This window comes from Scardinius erythrophthalmus, assembly GCF_964197995.2.
Source record: "Scardinius erythrophthalmus genome assembly, chromosome: 21".
In the NCBI taxonomy this organism is placed as follows: domain Eukaryota; kingdom Metazoa; phylum Chordata; class Actinopteri; order Cypriniformes; family Leuciscidae; genus Scardinius; species Scardinius erythrophthalmus.
The window spans coordinates 25,302,504-25,324,211 of record NC_138241.1 but is presented as its reverse complement, the minus strand read 5'-3'; the positions used below and the strand labels follow the sequence as shown (position 1 = coordinate 25,324,211).

General features: G+C 37.3%; 2 protein-coding genes across 13 annotated transcripts in view; both read left to right on the top strand.

Moving 5' to 3' along the window:
* Positions 1 to 18,071, top strand: part of zswim8 (zinc finger, SWIM-type containing 8) — a 54,160-nt gene extending 36,089 nt beyond the window's left edge. For 4 of the 12 annotated variants that reach the window (XM_081350996.1, XM_081350992.1, XM_081350998.1 and 1 more), the window contains 4 exons: positions 54 to 224; positions 560 to 679; positions 14,576 to 14,754; positions 16,498 to 18,071. In XM_081350996.1, the coding sequence (XP_081207122.1) occupies positions 54 to 224; positions 560 to 679; positions 14,576 to 14,754; positions 16,498 to 16,701 (674 nt within the window). In that variant the 3' untranslated portion in view covers positions 16,702 to 18,071. Of the gene's footprint in view, positions 1 to 50; positions 225 to 306; positions 404 to 559; positions 680 to 14,575; positions 14,755 to 16,497 lie in introns of those variants that run through there. The other 8 variants (XM_081350995.1, XM_081350991.1, XM_081350997.1 and 5 more) reach the window with 5 other exon arrangements.
* Positions 18,072 to 19,225: 1,154 nt separating this feature from the next.
* The window catches only part of ndst2a (N-deacetylase/N-sulfotransferase (heparan glucosaminyl) 2a), a 128,629-nt gene continuing 126,146 nt past the window's right edge, over positions 19,226 to 21,708 (top strand). Inside the window, exon 1 of the mRNA XM_081350990.1 lies at positions 19,226 to 19,359. The gene's annotated coding sequence lies outside the window, so the exon portion shown is untranslated. The remainder of the gene's footprint in view (positions 19,360 to 21,708) is intronic.

The following is a 21,708-nucleotide window of genomic DNA, read 5'->3' as shown; positions in this document are numbered from 1 at the left end:
CTGCAAATTCATAGATACCCCTGAACATCCTCTCCCCTTTTTTTGCCCAGCAGCAGGAGTACACTCAGGCGCCACCATCCAGGCCATTCAGGGGACTTCTCTTCCAGGACTCTCGTCCCAGCCCGCCTCCCTGGTCAGTGCACCATTCCCTGTGGAAGACGAGCAGCACAGTCAACCAATCAGCCAGCAGGGCCTGCACTACCTCCACTCGGCCTACAGAGTCGGTAAGGACGCCTGATTTCTAATTACATAGATCCATTAGGGCATGGCTTGCCTGTCCTTATGTTGCTGTTTTGCACCCATTAGGATCCATCTGGTCCTGAATTGTGGTGATTAATTATCAAGAGAGGTGAGGGAGAGGTCGGTTGTGTCCATGTTGCAGGACTCACAAAGAACTCTCACAGTGAGAAATATTAATTAAGGCATGATTTCCGTTCTATCAGTACTCATAAGTCCTGGAGATTAGGATGTTTGGGTGCATGTGTCAATTTAATACTTGATCAGTACAGTGTCGTACAGTACAGAGTGTTGATGGCGAAATGTTCCTGTCCTTATTTAGGTATGCTGGCCTTGGAGATGTTGGGAAGGAGGGCCCACAACGATCATCCGAACAACTTTTCCCGTAGCCCCCCATACACAGAAGACGTCAAATGGCTGTTGGGCCTGGCTGCACGTCTTGGTATGCCCATTTATCTTTGCAATTTGGCTTTTAGGAAAAACAGTTTTCTAAAATCCCATTTTATTTCCTGTTACCTGCTATAATAGTTAAAATAGACTGTAAATTATATGTTGGCAGTTTACCTTGCCTTCAGCGGATAAGAGGTGACTCTCCAGCAGAGTTATTGACATCCTGATGTCTGTCTTGTTACTCTGAGCTTTATCCCATGCTGATTGCGCGCATGTTGCCAGTTTTAATGGGATTAAATATTACAATTGAGAATGTAGAAGTAGAAAATATGCCATGTTTTGGTTAGGCATCTTATGAAATGGCTTGTTTGTATTCTTGTATTGCTAATGGTCCCCTCCGAGATGTGTATGTGTAGATGTTCATAGATGTGTATTATCAGAAGGTAATGACATGGACCTCCACAAGCTTCCTTTAAAAGGATATTCTGGGTTAAATACTTAAAATGTTTTTGCTAAGTTTGTATATAAACAGTGTGTGTGCTTGGAAACAGGTCAATTAACTCAAAGGATTATTCATTAATTTATAGGGAATTTGGAAAGAATTACTTATTTTTACAGCCGAACATAGAATCGTCCGGCGTTCATTTGAATGGGTTATAACTATAAACTCTGTCACGGATGTTAATATCCAAACTCTAGTGAAAACTCTATTTATTAGCACAGTAGCACTATTTATTAGCAATTTGTCAGCATCCTTGGTTTTCAGGTTCGTTGATTTGCTGGAGGTCTTTTCATGCCTGAAATGGTGTCTTGGGAAAAATTGTTCTAGGTTGAGACAGTTTACCTTTAATTTTCTGGTGACATAATTTGTGGTAAAAATGTGGATGTGCATGGAGCTCTCTCTCTCTCACATTTGATTTTAAGGTGGATATTAGGATGTTAGAGATATTAGGTGTGGTGCGTCAATCTTAATATCATTACCTTGACCCTTATGGATAGTTACATGTTTCCTTTCTGAAGCTAGTTTCTACCTGTGGGAAGAACATGTTTGTTGAGTTTAGGGTAGTGTAGGGTAATGTAGGGTAGGGCCAGGGTGTAGGGTAGTGTCAGATCTGTTTCAGTCTGTGTTGATCCCCACTTTTCTTGTAGGTTTGACCATGTTTATTCCCAGTTGAGTTTCGATTGACTTTTTGCATCTTTGTCTTGGACAAGGGATCATCCATGATCTGACGGGAGTCACTCCAGTAAGGCAGGAAGTTCTTTGGCAAACAGTGGAAGGTAGTTTGGCATGGCTGTGTAGAGCTGTAGTGCAAAACTTTGTCTCCTAGATTGCATTCCTCTTATGATGCCTTCTGGTGGTGGCAGACTTTCTGACCTTCTATGCTTATTGTGGTTACTGTTGCATAAACATGGTTGTTGATTTTGGGGCTCATTTGGTGGTTTCTTTGTGAGTGATGCGTAACCAGGACGGGTTTCTCTGGTAACTCTGGGTTTTCGATGGTGGTTGGCTGTGAGAGACACCTTTGTTCTGTGTTGTTGTAGAACAGGTGGAACAATCATCTTCATTATGAAGGTGTACCAGATGATCATTGGCCGTTCCATCGCTAGTCATAACGAGCTTGACTCATCTTGGTTCTCATCCATGTTTAGCTTGTTTTCGATGAACACTTTCAGTTGCCTCATTAGTGGTTCCATGTCTTTTATTGCATATATTCTCGTTCTTGGGCATCCTCAGTGCTGTGCTTAACTGAATGGTGTCTTGGTAGGTTTTGTCGTCAATTACCCACATTGGATGCTTTTGAATGCATTGGTTGATCGCCTTTGGATGTCCAGCTAGGTTTCCAGTTGTTCGGTCTTTTGGGTTTCTTGAGAAGTATGGCTGGTCCTAGGGCTGGGCGATATGGAGCAAAAAATATATCTCGATATATTTTGCTATATCTCGATATACGATATATATCTCGATATCTTTACAGGAAAAATAACCCCCCGAAAACTACTGCAAAAACAAATATGCCAAATACCACAAAGTCTTTTTTTATTGAAGTGCAAATAGGTAGGCAGTTCATGTAGGAACAAAGTGCTTCTGCGACATTTAAAAAAAAAAAAAATCCCTGTATACAAAAATAATAATTTAACTGTAAAATAAAGGAAGAAATAATACATATTGCACTATTTTTAATAAACCTGTATAGAAATATCATTACTAATTTTGGCAAATAAATAAAAAAAAAATGCCACATATCCCCCCAAAACTGCACAACTGTAGAGTAAAACATTAATTTAAAAAAAAGTGATAAAAATGCATCTAAAAATTGACATGATTGTTACAAAATCACACTGTCTGGGGCCTCTGGGGAACTCAGAACAACTGCTAGCATAAAGTTTAAGGTAAAAATAACTGCCATTAAATTACAGTATCTTACTACTATGCAATTAGATAAACTGTTCATTCATTACATCACTTTACCTCTGTCTTTATCCACCTTTATCCTCTTCTCTTCTTTTTGACACTGTAGCCTATATAGCAGAATAGGTAACTTAGGCTAATGCTAATTTATAATGTGTCATGTAAATTCGGCCATCCGTCACAATCAGGAAACTTTCACCGTGTCTAGACCTGGCGCGAGCTGCCAGGCCCGTTTCTACAGGGGAGCATGTTAAGTGTGAGTGTTTTAAGCGCCCTCAAACAAAAGCAATGCGGCGAGAGGCGACGCTACACAAAAAATTACCAACAACAACTGATCGCGCGCGCGCGCTGTTTCTGACGCACTTCAAGCACTCGCTGGGCGGGGAAAGATTGATGTGCCTGACCGAACTCGGGGGACTTGGTTGAATGAGACAACACGCGAGGGGAGGGGGAACAAAAGCAAGGAGGCGGAGGAGGGCGAGCGCGAGCACAACACAGAGAAGGCAAACAAGCAAATTGGCGAAATCAGAATTAAATATAAACAATATATCGATATATACGATATGTCAAAATCCATATCGAGTTTAAAAAATATCTCGATATATCGTAAATATCGAGATATCGCCCACCCCTAGCTGGTCCCATGACTTTTCCAGCAGTTTGTGTAGTAGGTGTAGGGGTGGGCGATCTTCCCAAAATTTCATATCATGATCTTATAACAAACAATCACAATCCATGATTTGAATCGCGATCTTCCCAATTTTGAGATATACTATCGAGAATATCCAGACTGGAACAAGCCTATGGACTTTATCTATTTGCACAATTTAAAACACAGTACTGCATTAAACAGTCAGTTGTCAATATAGTCATTAAACTAGTGGTCGACTGATATTAGATTTTTAATGGCTGATGCCGATATCTTAAGAGCAGGGTATTAGTGATGCGTGGATAGTGATGCCGATATCTTAAAGAGCAGAGTATTAGTGATGCGCGGATCATGGTTAAATCCGTGGGCTCTGTGGATAATCCGCAGATCGGGCGGGTCAAGTAATAAAAAAAATTCTGATTAATTGCAGGTGGGTCATGGGTGGATATGATAAATCATTAATAATGTAAATATTATCTACATTCTCTAAAATATGAGCACGTTTAAAACGTAATTTTTCCGCCAGGCAGACAGGTGCTAATTTGCACTCGTAATAAGATACGCTGCGCGGGGTCCTGGTTTATGTATAAAGCCTATATATTACAATTAATATTTAAATACATAATTTGAAAATGAATTAAAAAACAATTCTCTAAATTAAACAGACTTACTTTAGATAGCAACTTCTTGATTCTGTTATCATATTACTGTATTTTTCACAAATAAAGACATTTAATTTTTTTTAATAAAAAGTAAACACTGTAACTAACAGGGCACTCAGTAATCTAAGTTTGTGCACACTAGGGGTGTCCCCGACTATGGATTTTCATAGTCGAATCAGAATCGTCAAGTCTTGCCTATAGTCGAATCATGTGTATGGGGGTGGGGCTGGGGGCGGGATGTACAGAAAAATCAAACAAAGAAATAACATTTTGGATCAATAAAACTAAAAATAACATAAATAACACCAGAAAGGCCACACTGCAGACAGGATTTGCATTTCACATGCAAATCAAATTAAATTGGCTAAATTACCTGTGCATAAGTACAGCACAACATCGATGCACCGAAAAAATAAACAATTAATTTACTAAATTAAATTAGAACAGAATATACCTTTCTAATAAATAAAAATACAAAACGAAATAAATCAGAATCAAGTCACAAGATGAGGAGCAAATGTGTGCAAAATGCCTAAAGTGCAGGGGAACATATATTCAAAACACAAGCCACAAATAGATTAGATAACCCTGACAGATCAATAAATAAAATAAAATAAAAATAAAGAAATTATTAAAATAACGATAGTAGCCAGAATTTTCAACTTTGTCTTTTTAACTGCAGAAACAACAATAAATGCTAAACTGGAGTTGCAGTCTTTTTAGCTAAAAATTTTCACAGCATCCAAAAATCAAATTAGAACCAGCTGAAAAGTTTTGAAATCACTTGTACCCTACCTGATCGAGAGAAAAAAAATCCAGTCTTTCACTCTGTTTGTGTCCGTTGGAGTCTTTTGTGCGCGCGGATAAAATACATTCTAAAACACTTAACGTGAAAAACGTTTAACGACTTAATCTCCTAAAATAGTTAAATTAAAATATCAAATTATGTAAAGAAAACGCTTTACTATTGGAACGCATTGCGTTCATATTCTAGGTTCATTTGCTTATCTGCACATAGTATGGTTTCTTAATAAAGTGTGTACTGTGTACATAGCCTACATTAAGCCACGTTAAAGTGCCTTTTAAGCGTTTTAAAAGCTTTTTTCACGTTAAGCATTTTAGAATGTCCCGTGGAATTCCAACTTATTAACGTTGGCCGGCAGAAGTGCGAACATGGCTTTCCTAAATCCAGCCTTGGAGAATACCTTTCTGATGGTGTACATCCACACTTTAGATTTTCTTATCCCAGACATCGTTAAAGATTTAAATCCTTGCCGCCAAGACGCTCCTCTGTCGGTCACGGATTGAAAGTGAAACTTAAATCTGTCACGGGGTGTTTTGATTTATTCACGCACGTTAAAAAATATTTATTAAAATATTCTTTCTTTGCACATTTTTATATACAGCATTATCATAATAGGCTGAATATTAACGTATTGACAGAAAACCGGTAGTTAAATCAGACATTGAGCGCCCTCATATAGCCAAAGTGGCATGATCCTCGTTTCATAACACCTCTGCGAAGATTTGACCGTGAGATCAGTAGTCAAATCAGGCTCCTCCAATCGAAGCATCGAATCTTCGACTATTCGGGGTCACCCCTAGTGCACACTAGTAATCATTTCTTCAAATAGACAAGGTATCACTAATATTACATACAGCACAGTGAAAATTACATGAATATGATATAGCGGGCTACTAAATATGGTGCAGCATAGTTTGAAATCAAGGGTTCACAATTTATCGATCGTGCATCTCCAGTGAAGCTGAACTCTCCTGTCCGCATTCAATTCAAACAAACAGAATACACGCGATCATCCAGGCTACAAATGTGCACTTCAGAAGATCTGACTGCTAAATTCGAATAAGCCTGCAAGGTTTGTGAAATTAAATGTTTATTAGATATTCAAAGATTTGTTTAAATTATATAAATTCACATTTGCTGAAGGTAAATGAGAACGTATTAGTAGTGTTTGTCTTTGTTACTAATAATATCTGTAAAAGCAAATGCTATGATACTCTTTCGTAAACCGTTTACTTTCTTTGTTTAACAGTTCAATTTAGTAATAGTAAAGATGGAGAATGTGAGCGATGTGTGCTCAGACGCTGTCATTCTTAATGCCATCAAAATAAAAGTCGCTTGAAAAGTAGATCATTGACGTCTTCAAGATTGACCACGATATAAAATCGTCAGATTGCCCACCCCTAGGTAGCTGTCATTGGCAAGGACTTATGGTGTTGTCATGCCACTATGTCTCTTCCAGTGCAAGGCTTGTGTCTTGGGCGATGGAGTTTGATACTGTGGATGTTTTTGAACCTTTCTTTGAGGCTGGCTGTCTTTTGTTTGATGTAGGCCTTGTGTGTCAGCTATTGGATTGTCATTGTGCTAGGGCAGGACATGAGGCCTAGGTGATGACTTACTCCAGGGTGCAGTTCATATCCTCTTCAAGTTCGTGTTTTCTTATGTGCACCAAAGTAGGCTTGTCGAAAACGGTTGTAGTAGGCTCGGGGAGTTTTTTTTTGTTTTTGTTTTTTTCAAGGCGGTTAACAGTAAATTTTTTGACTCCATGCCTGTAAACTCTTTAAGCAGTGTCTCACTTAGTAGCTGATAGTTTGACTTTGTGTGAACAGGTTACCTGTCTGTGGACTAGGGGTGTGCGATATCACGATTTTTGATCGTGGACCATTCAAATGTCTCCACGATCTGCTTTTGAAGAAAAATCGAAGTATCGTGCTACAGTGCATTCTAACAGTTGTAGTTCTGGCGCCTCAATCTCACGACGCAACGTACATTCACATCACGTGGTAACGCAGAGGTAGAGTGACACTCAGTTGGTTATGTCTAAAGTGAAAGCAAACATTTGAGAGAAAATCGAGTGCGTGTCATGCCTGTATATTAGATGCGTCCAGGTCTTAAAGCGACAGTAGCCTAATAGTAAACATGCTGCCACTTGTCCGTAAAGGGATAGTTCACCCAAAAATTAAAATTCTGTCCTTACTTACTTACTCTAATCTTGTTCCAAACCTGTATTAATTATTTTCTTGTGCTGAACACAAAATAAGATATTTTGAAGAAAGTGGCTATCCAAACAGTTGCTGGTCCCCATTGACTTCCATAGCAGGAAAAAATATACTATGGAACTCACTGGTGACGAGCAACTGTTTGGTTAGCCACGTTCTTCAAAATAACTTTTATTTTCAACAGATGAAAGAAACTTATTCGGGTTTAAAACAGTCTGAGTAAATTATGACAATTTTCATTTTGGGGGGAACTATCCATTTAATGTTAGTAAGGCAACAAAAAACAGAGAAAATCAACATAATCAATGAATGTAACTTTGCTTTTCATTTATTACTTAAAGCTCACTTGAAGTCCTTTGACGCCACATCAAAAACTTCTAGCCTAACTGATAAAGTTCAAACATTATTGAAAATAAGTCAGCAGTCAGTTATAAAATAAGAACAAATACATAAATTACAAGCAGAGATGAATTCTAAATAACAAAGTTACAAAGTCTAACAGTAGTATTAAAGGAGAACTTCGGTCAATTTTAACATTGAGCTCATTTGTTGATGTTATCTAAGCCAGCGCAAATACCTGTTTACATACTGTTTTTCGGTTGAAGTCCAAAGTAGTTGATTGCCGAGTTCACGCGTGTGATCATAGGTAACTAAACCTATGCGCGTGAACTCGGCAATCGACTACTTTGGACTTCAACTGAAAAACAGGATGTAAACAGGTATTTGCGCTGGCTTAAATAACATCATTTTTATACATATCTTTTACATCTACTGCAGTCAGATCCACTTGTGTTCACTCAGAAGGAATCACTCACATTTTCTGTGCACTTGTAATGACACATCAAGGATGTTAAGAGCCTAAAAGCAGGTTTAGTACTTGCCCCATTGAAGTCAACAGGGTGTAAATTTTAAAAATAGAATAACTCGGTGTAGGCAACACCGATTTTTGTCGTTGTTCTCTGTATTGACAGCACTCCAAATGTACAAAAAAATTGACCGGAGTTCTCCTTTAAGGTACAGAAATTAATTAATTAAATGTAAAATAACACTATTTGTTCACTGTAGAAATTAAATATAGTTTAATCTTTGTTAAAGCTGTATTTTGTTGTTTTATTAACATTAATGACAGAGACAACAGAAGGAATATTAGGTGTCTGCTGTTCACTTATGACATAACCGAGAGAATACTTGCCGAGACGGGTATTTAGACATAATTTTGTGTGTATGTGTCCGTTCAAGGGCAAGGAAACGCGAATGAGGAATCAATTCGTGTTCGAGCACTATCTGAAACGCGCCTCTCTCTCTCTCTCTGCGTGCGCGCAGATAACGCGCGAGTCCCGATTTTCGCCTCTTCTTCCGTGTTTAAATTGGTTTGAATGTGTAAAATGGCAATACAAAACACGTCCAAATGATAAACTTTCACTCTATGATGGTTAAATTTAGCAATTCCGCGAATCACGTGTGCCGAACCGTGGGGCCTGGTCCGTACGGATCAACTGTGATCCGTTGCACCCCAGTACCTTTCCAGGGGGTCTTCCAGAGCATTGATTTTAGAGTTCTTGTCTTTAACATCAGCTTTGGCTTTCTGTAGTAGATGTTCAGCAGACTGGAGTTGCTTTACCAGGTGCTTCTGGACAGTCTTGAATTCTTGTCACGTTCAGTGACTGTAAGAGCTTCTTGAAACTTCAACTTGTTTCTTGCTCCACTTCATCGGGTACTTCGAGCTAGTCTGTACAGCGTTGAGTGTGCATCAGCTCTCTCAGGAACTCAGTGGTCTGACACTTGAAGTCGTCCTGGACTTTCATTTCCAGCTTGCAGCTTCCACTTCCAGCTTGTCTGTGCGGCTCTTGGCACATGTCAGCTCCTCTTGAAGGTGGGTGATATGCTTGTTGCCTAATTTCAGCTGCGCTGGGAAGGCATGGCTTAGAGAACTGGTGATCTTGACTATCTCCACATGGTTGTGGTTCTGGCTTGAATCATGTGTCAGGAATCTTCTCAAAATTATGATTATTATTAAAAATAATAACAGTTCAATTGTCTTTGATCTGAGGCAGGATGTAATGCTTCTGAGCCAGGCATCCACATCTTCCCCTTAGGCAGTGGAACAGCTAAGTGTCGTTTCAGTGATTGTACACTAATAGTGAAGTGTGGTGATGAAGTGTTGGCCTCAGTGTAGACAGGTTGGCTAGTGATGTGAAGTCTTTTATCACTCAACTGAGTAAGGGAAAGAGAGAAAAATGCTAAAACAAATCTCAGTGGAAAGAAACAAATAAAAAAATAATGTATGGGAGATTTGTGAGATATGTGAGACTTCGTCACTTAAAGCTGCCGTCGGCAAGTCTGGCAGATTGGGTCGATTAGCCAAAATTTTGAATGTTTACAACTCTCATGCCCCTCCCCACTACCAGCGAGCACCCTCCCATCGAGGTCGTGCTCGTCAGTGCGTCACAGTGCGTGTGTACCTGATTTTCTGTGAACGCGTCCGTCTCTTCAGCATCTATCAACACCATGGACTCGGAGGTAGGCTGCCCTGGCTAATCTATCCATAGATAGCAATAACCGAGGAATTGGAAGCTTGTTAGATTTTCTCTCCGCCATCACGCTTCATGCAATCTCCAGGCGAACTTCAGGCGTGGCGTGTGCATGTGATATTAACGTGTGCGAGTGAGGGGGATCTGTGGCGTGTGCACGACCTGTGATTGACAGTCAGATCTCACACCCCCATGCGCTGATTGGACCTGATGAAGCGGGAGCGCTGGATTTTTGCAAAACAAATAACACGCTCCAGGTGGAGTTAGAAGCTCGGGTTTTTTTCTAAAACCACCTTATTTATGTTGTTCTGTCGGATTATAGTGTCGATTACACTGAATATGATCAAAAAAATGTTGCCGACGGCAGCTTTAACTGAGTAAAGATTTTTTTTTCTCTCTATCAATTAAAAGCTGTTTTTTTTTAAGTTAAACAATATTATTGTTTATGTTTGAAAGGAAAAGAATACAATAATAGTGCTGATACCTCTTTTCTTAGTCTGACAGGATTGACTCCACACACCTTTATTACCAGGGATGCTTTTGAATGCTCAATATTGATTTGTCTCTGTTAAAGATCTTTGATCACCAAAATTACAAATTTAAAAAAAATTCCTGTGAAAAACATTTCTTCATGCCTATTAAATAACTCACTCACTCCAGCTCAGAGATCCACTCGGTCAACTTTACTGTAATAAACGCTGCACAATAGCAAGTGGAAATACTGTTTTTATTCAGCCGTATGTGTTTGAACCAGAAACTGATTCAGAAGTGGAAGAGTGAATTATACTGAGTCGTCTACAAAGTCGATGTATTAGAATGTTAATGCATTTTATGTATCTATCTCTACAACGTCGGACACGTAACGGTAATTGATATTATTAGCTTTTGGCTTGACTACGTTATCAAACAGCTAATAATGTGTTGCTATTGTTACACAAACCATGTTCCTGTTTGCCATCTCAGTCTGCCTTCTAAAAATCAGTAACCTTAGAAACATTTTGAACAACATAATGTCAGTGGAGAAAGGCATATAGTTAATCAACATCGTAATATACATAATTCACCAGCTATATTGCTAAATGTACACAGTTTTTCATATCTACAGAAAAATATACCAGGATAACCTGGCTTCTCTTGAGAATCCCCTGCTTCAGTGCATAGTTAATGACAAGCTAAAGCTAGATGACAGTTCTAAATGCTATAACTAAGTATGAATCTAAACAAATTTGTTAATAGGGTGATAGGAACATTTTTGGTAGAAAAAGTTTATTTAAACTTTCAAAGTTCAAGACTTATTCATCCTAAGGTGATTAGATCTAAAAGATACATTTAGAAATAATAATAACTTGAAATTACTTCAATGTAAACAACTGCTTCGGTAAACGACAAGCAAATGACAGTTTTGCGCTGTAATTGATGGAACATCGATCTCGGCCAATTGTCTCTCTGTGGAAGTTTCTCTGGGCGCGTAAAACAACAGGGTTTCTTCGCTGTTGATTCACAGTTTCAATGTTAAGTTTTACTTGATCAAGATTTTAAATCGTTCCCCTTCAAATCACACTCGGACAAGCAGTGTTGCACGAGCTCTCACAAACAGGCAAGCATTTAGCTGTTTAATACAGGGAGGATACAGCACATTAATTGAAATGGTACACGCACTGACAAACAATCTTGCTATAAATAAATAAGGCCTTTAGAAATAGATAGAGGAACACACTCAATCTTACCGTTCTGTGAGGAGAATAATCATCCTTACAGAGGATTTTTTATCACTGCAGTTTAATTTCGTTCAGCTCTCTGTGACTGATAGCTATATGAATGACACTGAACACACCATGGCATCAGTTTAGCTATAAACAAGGCATTCTAGAAATTGAGGAACACACTCAATTCTTACCTTATCGTAGTGTGAGATGTCAGATCTTAATTTACTGCAGTTAAAAAATAGGGAGGCAGACTAGATTAGAGTAACAGCTTTCTCTGCATTAATTCATCCATTCATACATTCAATTAAGCCATGCGCTACATGTCACATCTATTTCATCCGCAACAATGGAAACGATAAATGACTTAGCATACGCTTACAATTTAGATTAAACTACCCACATTCTCAACCAATAGATGTAAGAGAAACTGGCCAATTTAGCCCAAAGGGAATTATTAATTTACAGGGAATTTTGAATTATAGGGACTTTTTAATACTAAATGTCAGCATTTAGTATATAAGAAGAAACTAAATAACAAGAAACTAAATAACAAGCCTTAGTGTAATTAAGTTGAAGCACATCTTTATTTCTAATGTATCATTTTGTTTTAACATATTTTGCTTTATTTTTGCATTGAAATGTAGAGATTATTATTATTATATAGTTATATATAATGCAAGTCTTATTTTTGGCCCTTCATTGTAAAAACTTTGGGACCAGGAAATAGTGCACAGGAAATGCAGACATAATGAGACAAAAATGCAACAAAATATAAATTCAATTATAAAACCGCTTTCCTCACAATTTATGGACATAATCTAAAGATGCAGTCTTCCAAAGTTGTTTGCATTAACAGTTCTACCGATTGTGTTTTACTTGTGGGTGATATTTTACTCTATTTGAGCTTCGATAATTAAATTTCACCACACAAAGAATTAAAATTACTTGACCTCGGTAAAGCATCCCATCTGAATTTGATTTATTAAATAAGTTATTCATGCAAATTATCTTTTTTGATAACTTATGGAGCTGTGATGCTATAGCTGTGATCCCAACATATTCTTTCTGGGACTTGTAGGCTCATTGGATTTTATGTTATGGAAAAAACAGAACAGGCAAAGCAATGCACTGATAAGCAAGGCATAATCAGAAAGGTGCGATGAAGTTGGCTTATTGAAATGGTTGTATGTTGACAGTGCTTTTTGTACTTGGATTTCAATTTATGTTAAATGTTAAAAGGTCTGCGATCAAAGTGAATAATAAAAAATAAAGTTACTGTCTCAAATAAAGTGTCAAATAAAGTGACAAATAAAGTTATTGTCTCTTAAAAGAATCGAGAATTGATCTGAACTGCTGAAATGTGTTGTCAGCAATTCCATCGTCCATAACAATGTCAACAATTTGCATAATACCAGCCTATGGTCTTCGTTGGCTGCCTGCAAACAAGGTCTACTTTGATCCGACCTCGAACACTGTTGTTTTAGCTGAGGCCTAGAAAAGTTTGGCTTGTGTTGTCAACATGTCGGGAAGACCGTTTTCAGCGCTGCACAGAAAGGGGGAGTTTAGAGAGACGGAATTTTCGAACTAATCATTTTCAGACTCTTTTAGAAATTAGGTGATGTGCAATGTATATTATGAGACAATTCACTTTTCTTTTTTCTTTTTTTTCTTGATGCATGAAAACCAAAATTAGGAACCTTTAAACTAGTATAAGAGGCCGTTCACATATCGCGTCTTTTGTGCGCTCAAGTTCGACATTTCAAATGTTATTTTAAGAGTGACAACTTTTCAGAATGCCGCAAGCGCACAGCAGGTCATGTGACAAGAACCAACCAATCAGCTTCCAACCAACTGAGCTTTCCGTAACAACATTGAAAGCTCAGTCAACATGAAGTATGGGGTGCACCCAAACACTACGTTTTTTTTTTTCTCTATGTAAATAAATCTTGTAGCAGAGCTACAACAAGCGTTTTTCGGTGGTGGAAATCCATTACTGGAAATTCTTCATCGTTGTGGTGAAGAAGTTCATGGTTGCATAGCACCAACAGACGCAACGGGAGCGCAAGCGCTTTGGAAAGATGGATCTCCTTCCATGTGTTTTTAGACGTGATATGTGAACGGCCCCTAATAGGGGCACTTTAAAGGGTTAAATTCACCCAAAATTTAAATTCTGTCATCATTTACTCACCCTCATGCTGTTCCAAACCTGTAAGATCATCCCATTTTGATCATCTTCTGTACAGAAATGAATATATTTTTAATAAAATCTGAGAGATTTCTGTCCCTCCATTGACAGTCTATGCAACTACCACTTTGACGCTTAATTCATATGGATTAGTTTTACGATCTCTAACTTTGAGCGGTTTAATTCTTCAAAGTTTTCTGAAGAGACACGATTACTTTATTTGATGAACAGATTGAATTTAGGATTTTATTCTCATATAAACATTGATCAGCGAACATAAACAGAAGCTCAACCGAACCTGCTTTGAATATTTGTGTAAATAAAAGCCTAAAATAAATCTGTTCAGCATATAAAGCGATCGTGTCTCTTCAGAAAATTTGGACTAAACCACTCAAATATTATGGGTTAGTTTTATGATCTGTTTATGAACTTTTTGAAGCATCAAAGTAGTAGTTGCATAGCTGTCAATAGAGGGACAGAAATCACTCGGATTTCATAAAAAAATTCTTAATTTGTGTTCTGAAGATGAACGAAAGTCTTACAGGTTTGGAACGACATGAGGGTGAGTAAATGATGACAATTTGAATTTTTGGTGAATTAATTAATATTACAAATAATTATGAATAATTAATTTATAATTCAACATTAATACATGATGTAAACAGAATCATAAATTGAAAACTTTGAGAATTAAAAGAACAGGTAAAAGAACATAAATGCAATGTATTAGAGATTCCTTCAGTTTCAGAATGTTTCCTTATCCTCCTCCCTCTTCCTCTCTCCTCAGGTGTGAACCACGTGTACCAGTTTTGTGTGGGGGCAGCGAAAGGTGTTCTTAGTCCGTTTGTCCTTCAGGAGATCATTATGGAGGCTCTGCAGAGGTTAAACCCTGCACATATCCACGCACACCTCCGCACTCCTGCCTTCCACCAGCTCGTGCAGCGCTGCCAGCAGGCCTACTTACAGGTACAGATTAACAAATCCCTAAGATTCAGCCTGGGGAACTAATCACACTGACATTATTACTAATAACATTCTTAATAGGATGAAATCTTGAAATGAGTCTGTACCCTGATGATGATGATGATGATAATCCAGGAAACTTATATTCTTGCGCTGACAGAAGTGGTTAAAATTACACTCCAACACATGAGCTGATCAGTCACAGCTGACATTTGTATAGAATGTGGTGCAACCATCTCAAAGTTCGTTTTTATATTAGTTAGACTTAGTTTCAAGTAGAGAATTTAAGTAGGGTTTTAGAGCATCCGAGTGGTGCCAAGGCTGGATTGTGACGGCATTGTCGCCCACACTGAATATAAATTGTGCATGAACAATTCTGGAGTGTTAAAGCTAGAGAGGGAAGCCTGAGTCTGTTCACAGGATGGAACATACTGATGAGAGAGCATCAAACACACTGTGACGGCCCAAAGCCAAGAGCTGCTGCCTAGAGAAGGAGCGCACACACATTGTCTCTCCCTCTCACACACAGACACGCTCTTGCAGTTACCTGCTAGGCTCAGTCTTTATTTTGCCATTTCAAAGTGGTTTCAAGTTGTTGCATGGGCAAACAACGTGGTTATCTACGTAAGTGGCCATTGCACTCTCGTGGCCTTATATTTAAAAATGCCCAATCAAGGGACATTCTACCATATGTCTGCCACTGTAAATCTTTGCAAATGAATGTTGGATAAATGTGAAAGCGAGACCGTGCCAGCTTTAATCCACTCTCTCCATGCGTGGAGAATGAGATGAGGGACCGAGAGGCTGTACTCAAGCAGAAACCTACACAAATGGTCTCTGAGTCATTTCGTACGTCGCTGGTGGGAAATGCGCTCCATATGGTACATGTCCCAATAAACATCCGGGGACATGATGCGTCATAACCTGTTGACATTTTATTAAAACGGGTTTAGGTTAGTGCCACCCAGTAGCAGGAATAGTTATGAATTTGTCATGTCGCACATGTTTAACCACAGGGAGATCAAAAAGGCATGACAGTAATGAAATGCTGTTGAAAGATACATAAATACATTTAGAGCTAGAAAACTCAAAACCCTCAAAACTTTGATTTTGTTTGGACTTTGATTTGCTCTCAACTTATGCATTCCTCCAAGAAACTTTTGCGACAGAACACAACTTTTAGGGGAACCACAAAAGCATTGAGAAACTGGATAATAACGCAAAACTTTTCGCAAAAACATTTAATATTATTATTATTATTATTATTATTATTATTATTACTATCAGTGTTGAAAACTGCTTGAGCTGCTAAATGTTTTTGTGTAACGTTTTTGTGTATTTTTTTATTTTTTTTGGGATTCTTTGAAGAATAAAAATATATTTTGTAAAATTATAAATGCATTCACAGTTTCTTGGGGGAATGTAAACATTTTGTGAGTGCATGCAAAAGCATTAACATACCATTTTTCCTTCTTCCATCTCATATTTTTTCATCACTTTGTCCCCTCAGGAGCTTTGTTTGTTTCACATTTAGAAACAGGTGACATTATATAAGGCTTGCTAAATGCATTTCACAATCATTGAAAAACTAAACTATAACGAACAAAACCATTGTTGGAAACAAGTAAAACTGAAATTAAATTTGAAAATAGTAAAAATACTATTAAAATGCAAAACTAAAATAACCTTGGGACAGAATTCATGTCCTCCCTGCTCATTTCAATTTCTAATTCTGTTTTGTTCCAGTATATCCACCACAGGCTGATCCATCTGACTCCCGCAGACTATGACGACTTTGTGAACATCATCCGAAGTGCCCGCGGGGCGTTTTGCCTGACGCCAGTTGGCATGATGCAGTTCAACGATGTGCTGCAGAACCTGAAGAGGGGCAAACAGACAAAAGAACTATGGCAGCGGATCTCGTTGGAGATGGCCACCTTCTCACCATGACTGCTCTAGAGGCCAGCTGGGACAGAGACGCCCAATCTCCTGCAGATATCATCCCTCCCTCCCCCGCAAGATCACTGACACAGCTCAATCCGACACACACAATTCCCCTTGTTAGGAAGTGTAGCCATGTCAACTTCCTGTACAAGCCCACTCACATGACTGAAAATTTAGTCCTTCGGGCCCTGAAGTCATGACAAAGTGGTACAGAGATACTGGGGCAAGTGAATTACTCCAGTCAGTGGGTCCCTCCTTCGTCGAGTTGTTGATCCCAGTGTTGTGTCTGACCCTTTTTTTTTTTTTTGGTGTGTTCAGTCAAGTAACTTAATGGCAATCTATGTTTTATCTGTGTCCTAACATCTTTCATTCACTGATTTGTACGTTTTGTGATCCCCGGAGTTCGTTTAGGTGGTTGATAAGGGGACTAAGGTTTTCACTTGCTATGTTGATGTTTGGTTCAAGTTTGAACAAAACCACTAAATGTCAGACTCATACTGCAACATTCCTCTACCCTGGAGAACAGAGCCTCCACCGGTCATTAAGGATTTCAACGTTGGATAGTGGATGGCAGTGTAAAAATGAGGAAAATAAAACAAAACTTTGTTAAAAGAATAAAAGAGACATTTATTATGAAACAATAATCAAAGTACGGGTGAGGATTCTTCAGTGTTTTGTTTTATCTTTTGTTTTTAATATTTTGTATAGTATGGCGTGTCTGCAGAGAGCAGGATGAGGAATGGAAGAATGTTATTACTGACTGATCTGTGAGTTCCTTTTTCCGGTCAGATGTTGGTGGCTTGAGTGCTGGAACAGAGAAGTCTGGCTGGACCAGATTACACAGCTTTAATTCTAGATGTCAGCGGTGACTTAAGTCCAAAACAATTCAGGCTTCCTGTTTAAATTTAATTTAAATTGGTTTCTTTTATATCCGAAATCCAGCTGTTGGACAATTCATTTCCCATACAATTAACAGACCTTGCAATTTCATATTTCAAGATTTAGTCGAACCACACAATCTAGTTTTGTTCTCATTTTAAAACAGGTTAACTGCTCCCCTCGGCCTAGCGTAATTGGGTGGTCAATAAACGTCACTGCCAGATTCCCATGTTTCCAGCATCGGCCCCAGCTTTGGAACTCACTAGTGGAGAGTGACTGTGTAGAAAATGTACTGTGATATTTTTGTATTCTTCAAGTGTAGCTTGGTTGGAAAAAAAACAAACAAAAAAATCTATATAAATACATATAAATATGAAACTGTTTTGATTGCAAGAGGATGTAATTTAGAATAAATGGGGGGAAAAGAGAAAAACTAAATTGGAACAAAGCAATATTAAAAATGTAGAGTTTACTTAATAAAGATAAATCAAAACACTAATAGTTTATCTGTGTCTGTTGTTCTAACCATTATTAATAGTTCCAATCAAAATTTTGGGGTTGGTAAGTTCTCGTGTTCACCAAAGCTGCATTTATTTGTTTAAAACCAGTAAAAACAATAATATTGTGAAATATTAGAATTTAAAATTACTTTTCTATTTGAATACATTTTAAAAAGCTGATTTGAAAATGGAAATAGAAATGCAGTCATTACTCCAGTCTTCAGTGTCACATAATACCTCAGAAATCATTCTAATATGCTGATTTGTTGCTCAAGGAACATTTCTTATCAATGTTGAAAGCTGTAATGCTGCTTTGCATTGTTGTTTTTAGGATTCTTTTGAAGAACAACATTTATTTGAAATAGAAATATTTTGCAAAACTATAAATGTCTTTACTATCTTGATTAATTAAATGTGTTTTTGAAGAAAAGAAACAAAAACAACAAAAATCTTACTTTGTATGGATAAAGATACGAATAGTTTCATGATTAAAACGAATTTGATTAGCAGGGAATCAACGGTTTTAATCGCCTGGGGGCGCTAGAAGGTTAAATATTGACACTACTGTGATTTTGTGGTGTATCGGTGATTCCGATTCTTTTATAAATGGGCTGATATTTAAAAGCTTTGCTTATTCAATCACGCAAGTAGTTTTGGTGCCAAATGAAACTTTTTGATGATTTGTCTTAATGATAAAAAAATATAATGATGCTTGTCTAAACTTGTAGAATGCAGTGTTTCAAACCACTTTACTGAAAGTTCAGGTATTGACACATTTGTTATTTAAAAAACAAATGTGTCAAGATAATGCACGATAATCTCACACCGGTCCTTGTTTGTACCCCTACCTGAAAAAAATCTGTTCGGAGGTGCACTTTGTTGGAAACAAGTCTCTCAAATTTGATTAAAGTACGGGGGGATTAATTCACTGTAATTATTTCTTAAATGTTTTAACCAGTATATATTGCTCTTAAACACTCTAAAATTTCAGTTAAAATATTTTAACATCCAACTTAAGCTTCACTTGTGTCAATACTTTCAGATAATGTCATGCGAAATTGTGAGTTTCTGCAGGTTTCCCCCCATCTGACGGACTGATTTGGTTTGTTCCAGAGTTTTCGGTAGGTAGAGCGTCTCGAGCCAACAGCAGCATCATAGCTGAGTGAAGATGGCGGTTCTGAGAGTGATGCTGTCAACGAGAGTTTGAGTTCACCTCTCATTTTTTAAACTTGGTAAAACCTTTGAGGATCGCTTACGGATAGCTGTATAAAAAAAAACTGTATCGGTGAGTCATGTTTTGTGTTTTCTTCCAAACAAGTGCAGTTTTGCCTCTTCGGAACTGAAGAAATGCTACGGCTAGCCGCGCTAACCTCGTTCTGAAGAAAATCAGAGAAGCGCCTTATCAATGTTTTTATTTTAAACTCCTTTTAGTTTGCACAAACACGGCTTTATCTTAAAAACAAGGACATTCAGCCCTCTCAAAGCTTTGCTGTTTGTATAAAAACTGCGTTTAGTCATAGAAGAGACTATTTGAACCGCGGCGTAGTTTTCTAGTTTAGTGGAAGTTTCGTATAGTCAGTGATTTTCATCTATACGACCAGAAAGTGTTTAAATAATTATTAGAATCATTAAACATAAACAATCTAGAGCTTCCCTGTTCTTTACACAGGGCTAATGTGTAGTAACAGTGTGAGCGTGTGCAAGTTTGAGTTTGAGTTGCAGAGCAGCTGGGACAAAAGCAAAGCGGGATGCTTGTTGCTTTTAAATGCATGTTTTTCTGTAGGACTTTATGGGCAGATTGAGTCTACATTGGTACCTTTACGCAGTCCATTGGAAAATCTGAGCAGCTCTGCCATGGAGACTCGTTTTGGGCAGTAATGAATTTTGCATGGGCTTCACTCAATGCTCAGTTCTCTTTTATAGATGAGTCAAGAAGAATATCTCATGTGTCAGCCTGTAGTGCACAGCTGTGTTCCTGTCGAAAATCTCTTTAAAATGATAATTCAGTGCGTGCTACTCTAGCTGAAAGGCAGAAGAATATGCTCATGGATTGAGTATTTAGAAATGTAGCCTAGGTGTTTTTAGTAAATTGTGTGCATGTATGCAGGGTTGTTTGAATGTTTTTTTGACCATCTTTTGATCTTGCGTTAAGAAAATATATTTTTGTGGGTTGTTGACCCATAATGTCCATTGACATTATCAAGATTGTTAAAAATTAAGATTTTTTTAAAAATGCATATGTACAAGATATGTGCATATCTTAAAATCCATTTAAGTACGTGTCAGTTTTTCAAAATAATCCTAGTACGTTTTAGCATATATATATGTATATGTGTGTGTATGTATGTATGTATGTATATATGTGTTTGTATTTAAATATATAATGTGTCAAGATATATACAAGATATATATGTATATATATATATATATATATATATATATATATATATATATCTTGACACATTATATTTTTAAATACAAACACATACATACACACTCACACACACACACACAAATATATCTATATATCCTGTGTGTGTATATATATATATATATATATATATATATATATATATATATATATATATATATATATATATATATATGTGTGTGTGTGTGTGTGTATATGTATGTATGTGTTTGTATTTAAATATATAATGTGTGTGTGTATATATATATATATATATATATATATATATATATATATATATATATATATATATATATATATATATATATATATATATATATATATATATATATATATATAACACTGAAGGTGGTATATCATGTGTTCTGCTATTTGAATATTGAATTATGAAGAAAGGATGTTCAAATAAATTTTAACTTTGTCAAATGTTTAACAATGGTTGAAATTGGATAACAAATGAAATTGATCTCAGTACCTTAAGTGATTCAGTGATACTTGATTCATAGCTTTCAAAGTTAACAAGCTCCTTGGCTTGTCCTTTTTTGCCCTCAAGGAATTTGGAGACATTTTCATGAATGAGCAAAAAATTATTTTCTTCATCCTGAGGCAATGTTGTAAATATTGGTATGAAGACTCACAGATCAAGTAGTGTGATAAGTGTAAAATCACGATTTTATTTTACAGCCATTATATCTCTTGAGCTGCTCTTTTCTTCTCCTGATTTAAAACAGGACAAATACATGCCCATAACTCATTTGGCTCTGTCCCCAAGTCCATGACCCAATTAGCATTGAATTGTGAGTTAAAAATGAGTTTGGTTCTGTCCCAAGAACATTATAAATGTCTGAGATAATTTGCAAATGAGTGTTGGGCCTGGGGTGGCTCTCATGCTGAGAGTGTTTTGGGTGTTATGGTTAAAAAAATGAAATGGGGACAAGACTTGGATTATGTTTCAAGCCGGTGAAGAACCCAGAATCCCATTAGATTAATGACTTCAAATGACCAGGCTCTTTTCTTTCGCCTCATCTCCCTAAAGCTAGTATTAATTTCGCTCCTGTATCTTAATTGCATGCCTATAGTAGCCTATTACTCGCTCACTGGTTGTTTAAGATGACCTTTGGAAAGGCTGGTTAACTGAACTTACAACGTAACTTTATAATCATATGAACGCTTTTGTCATGTCAATTTTAGATAAAAGCCTTG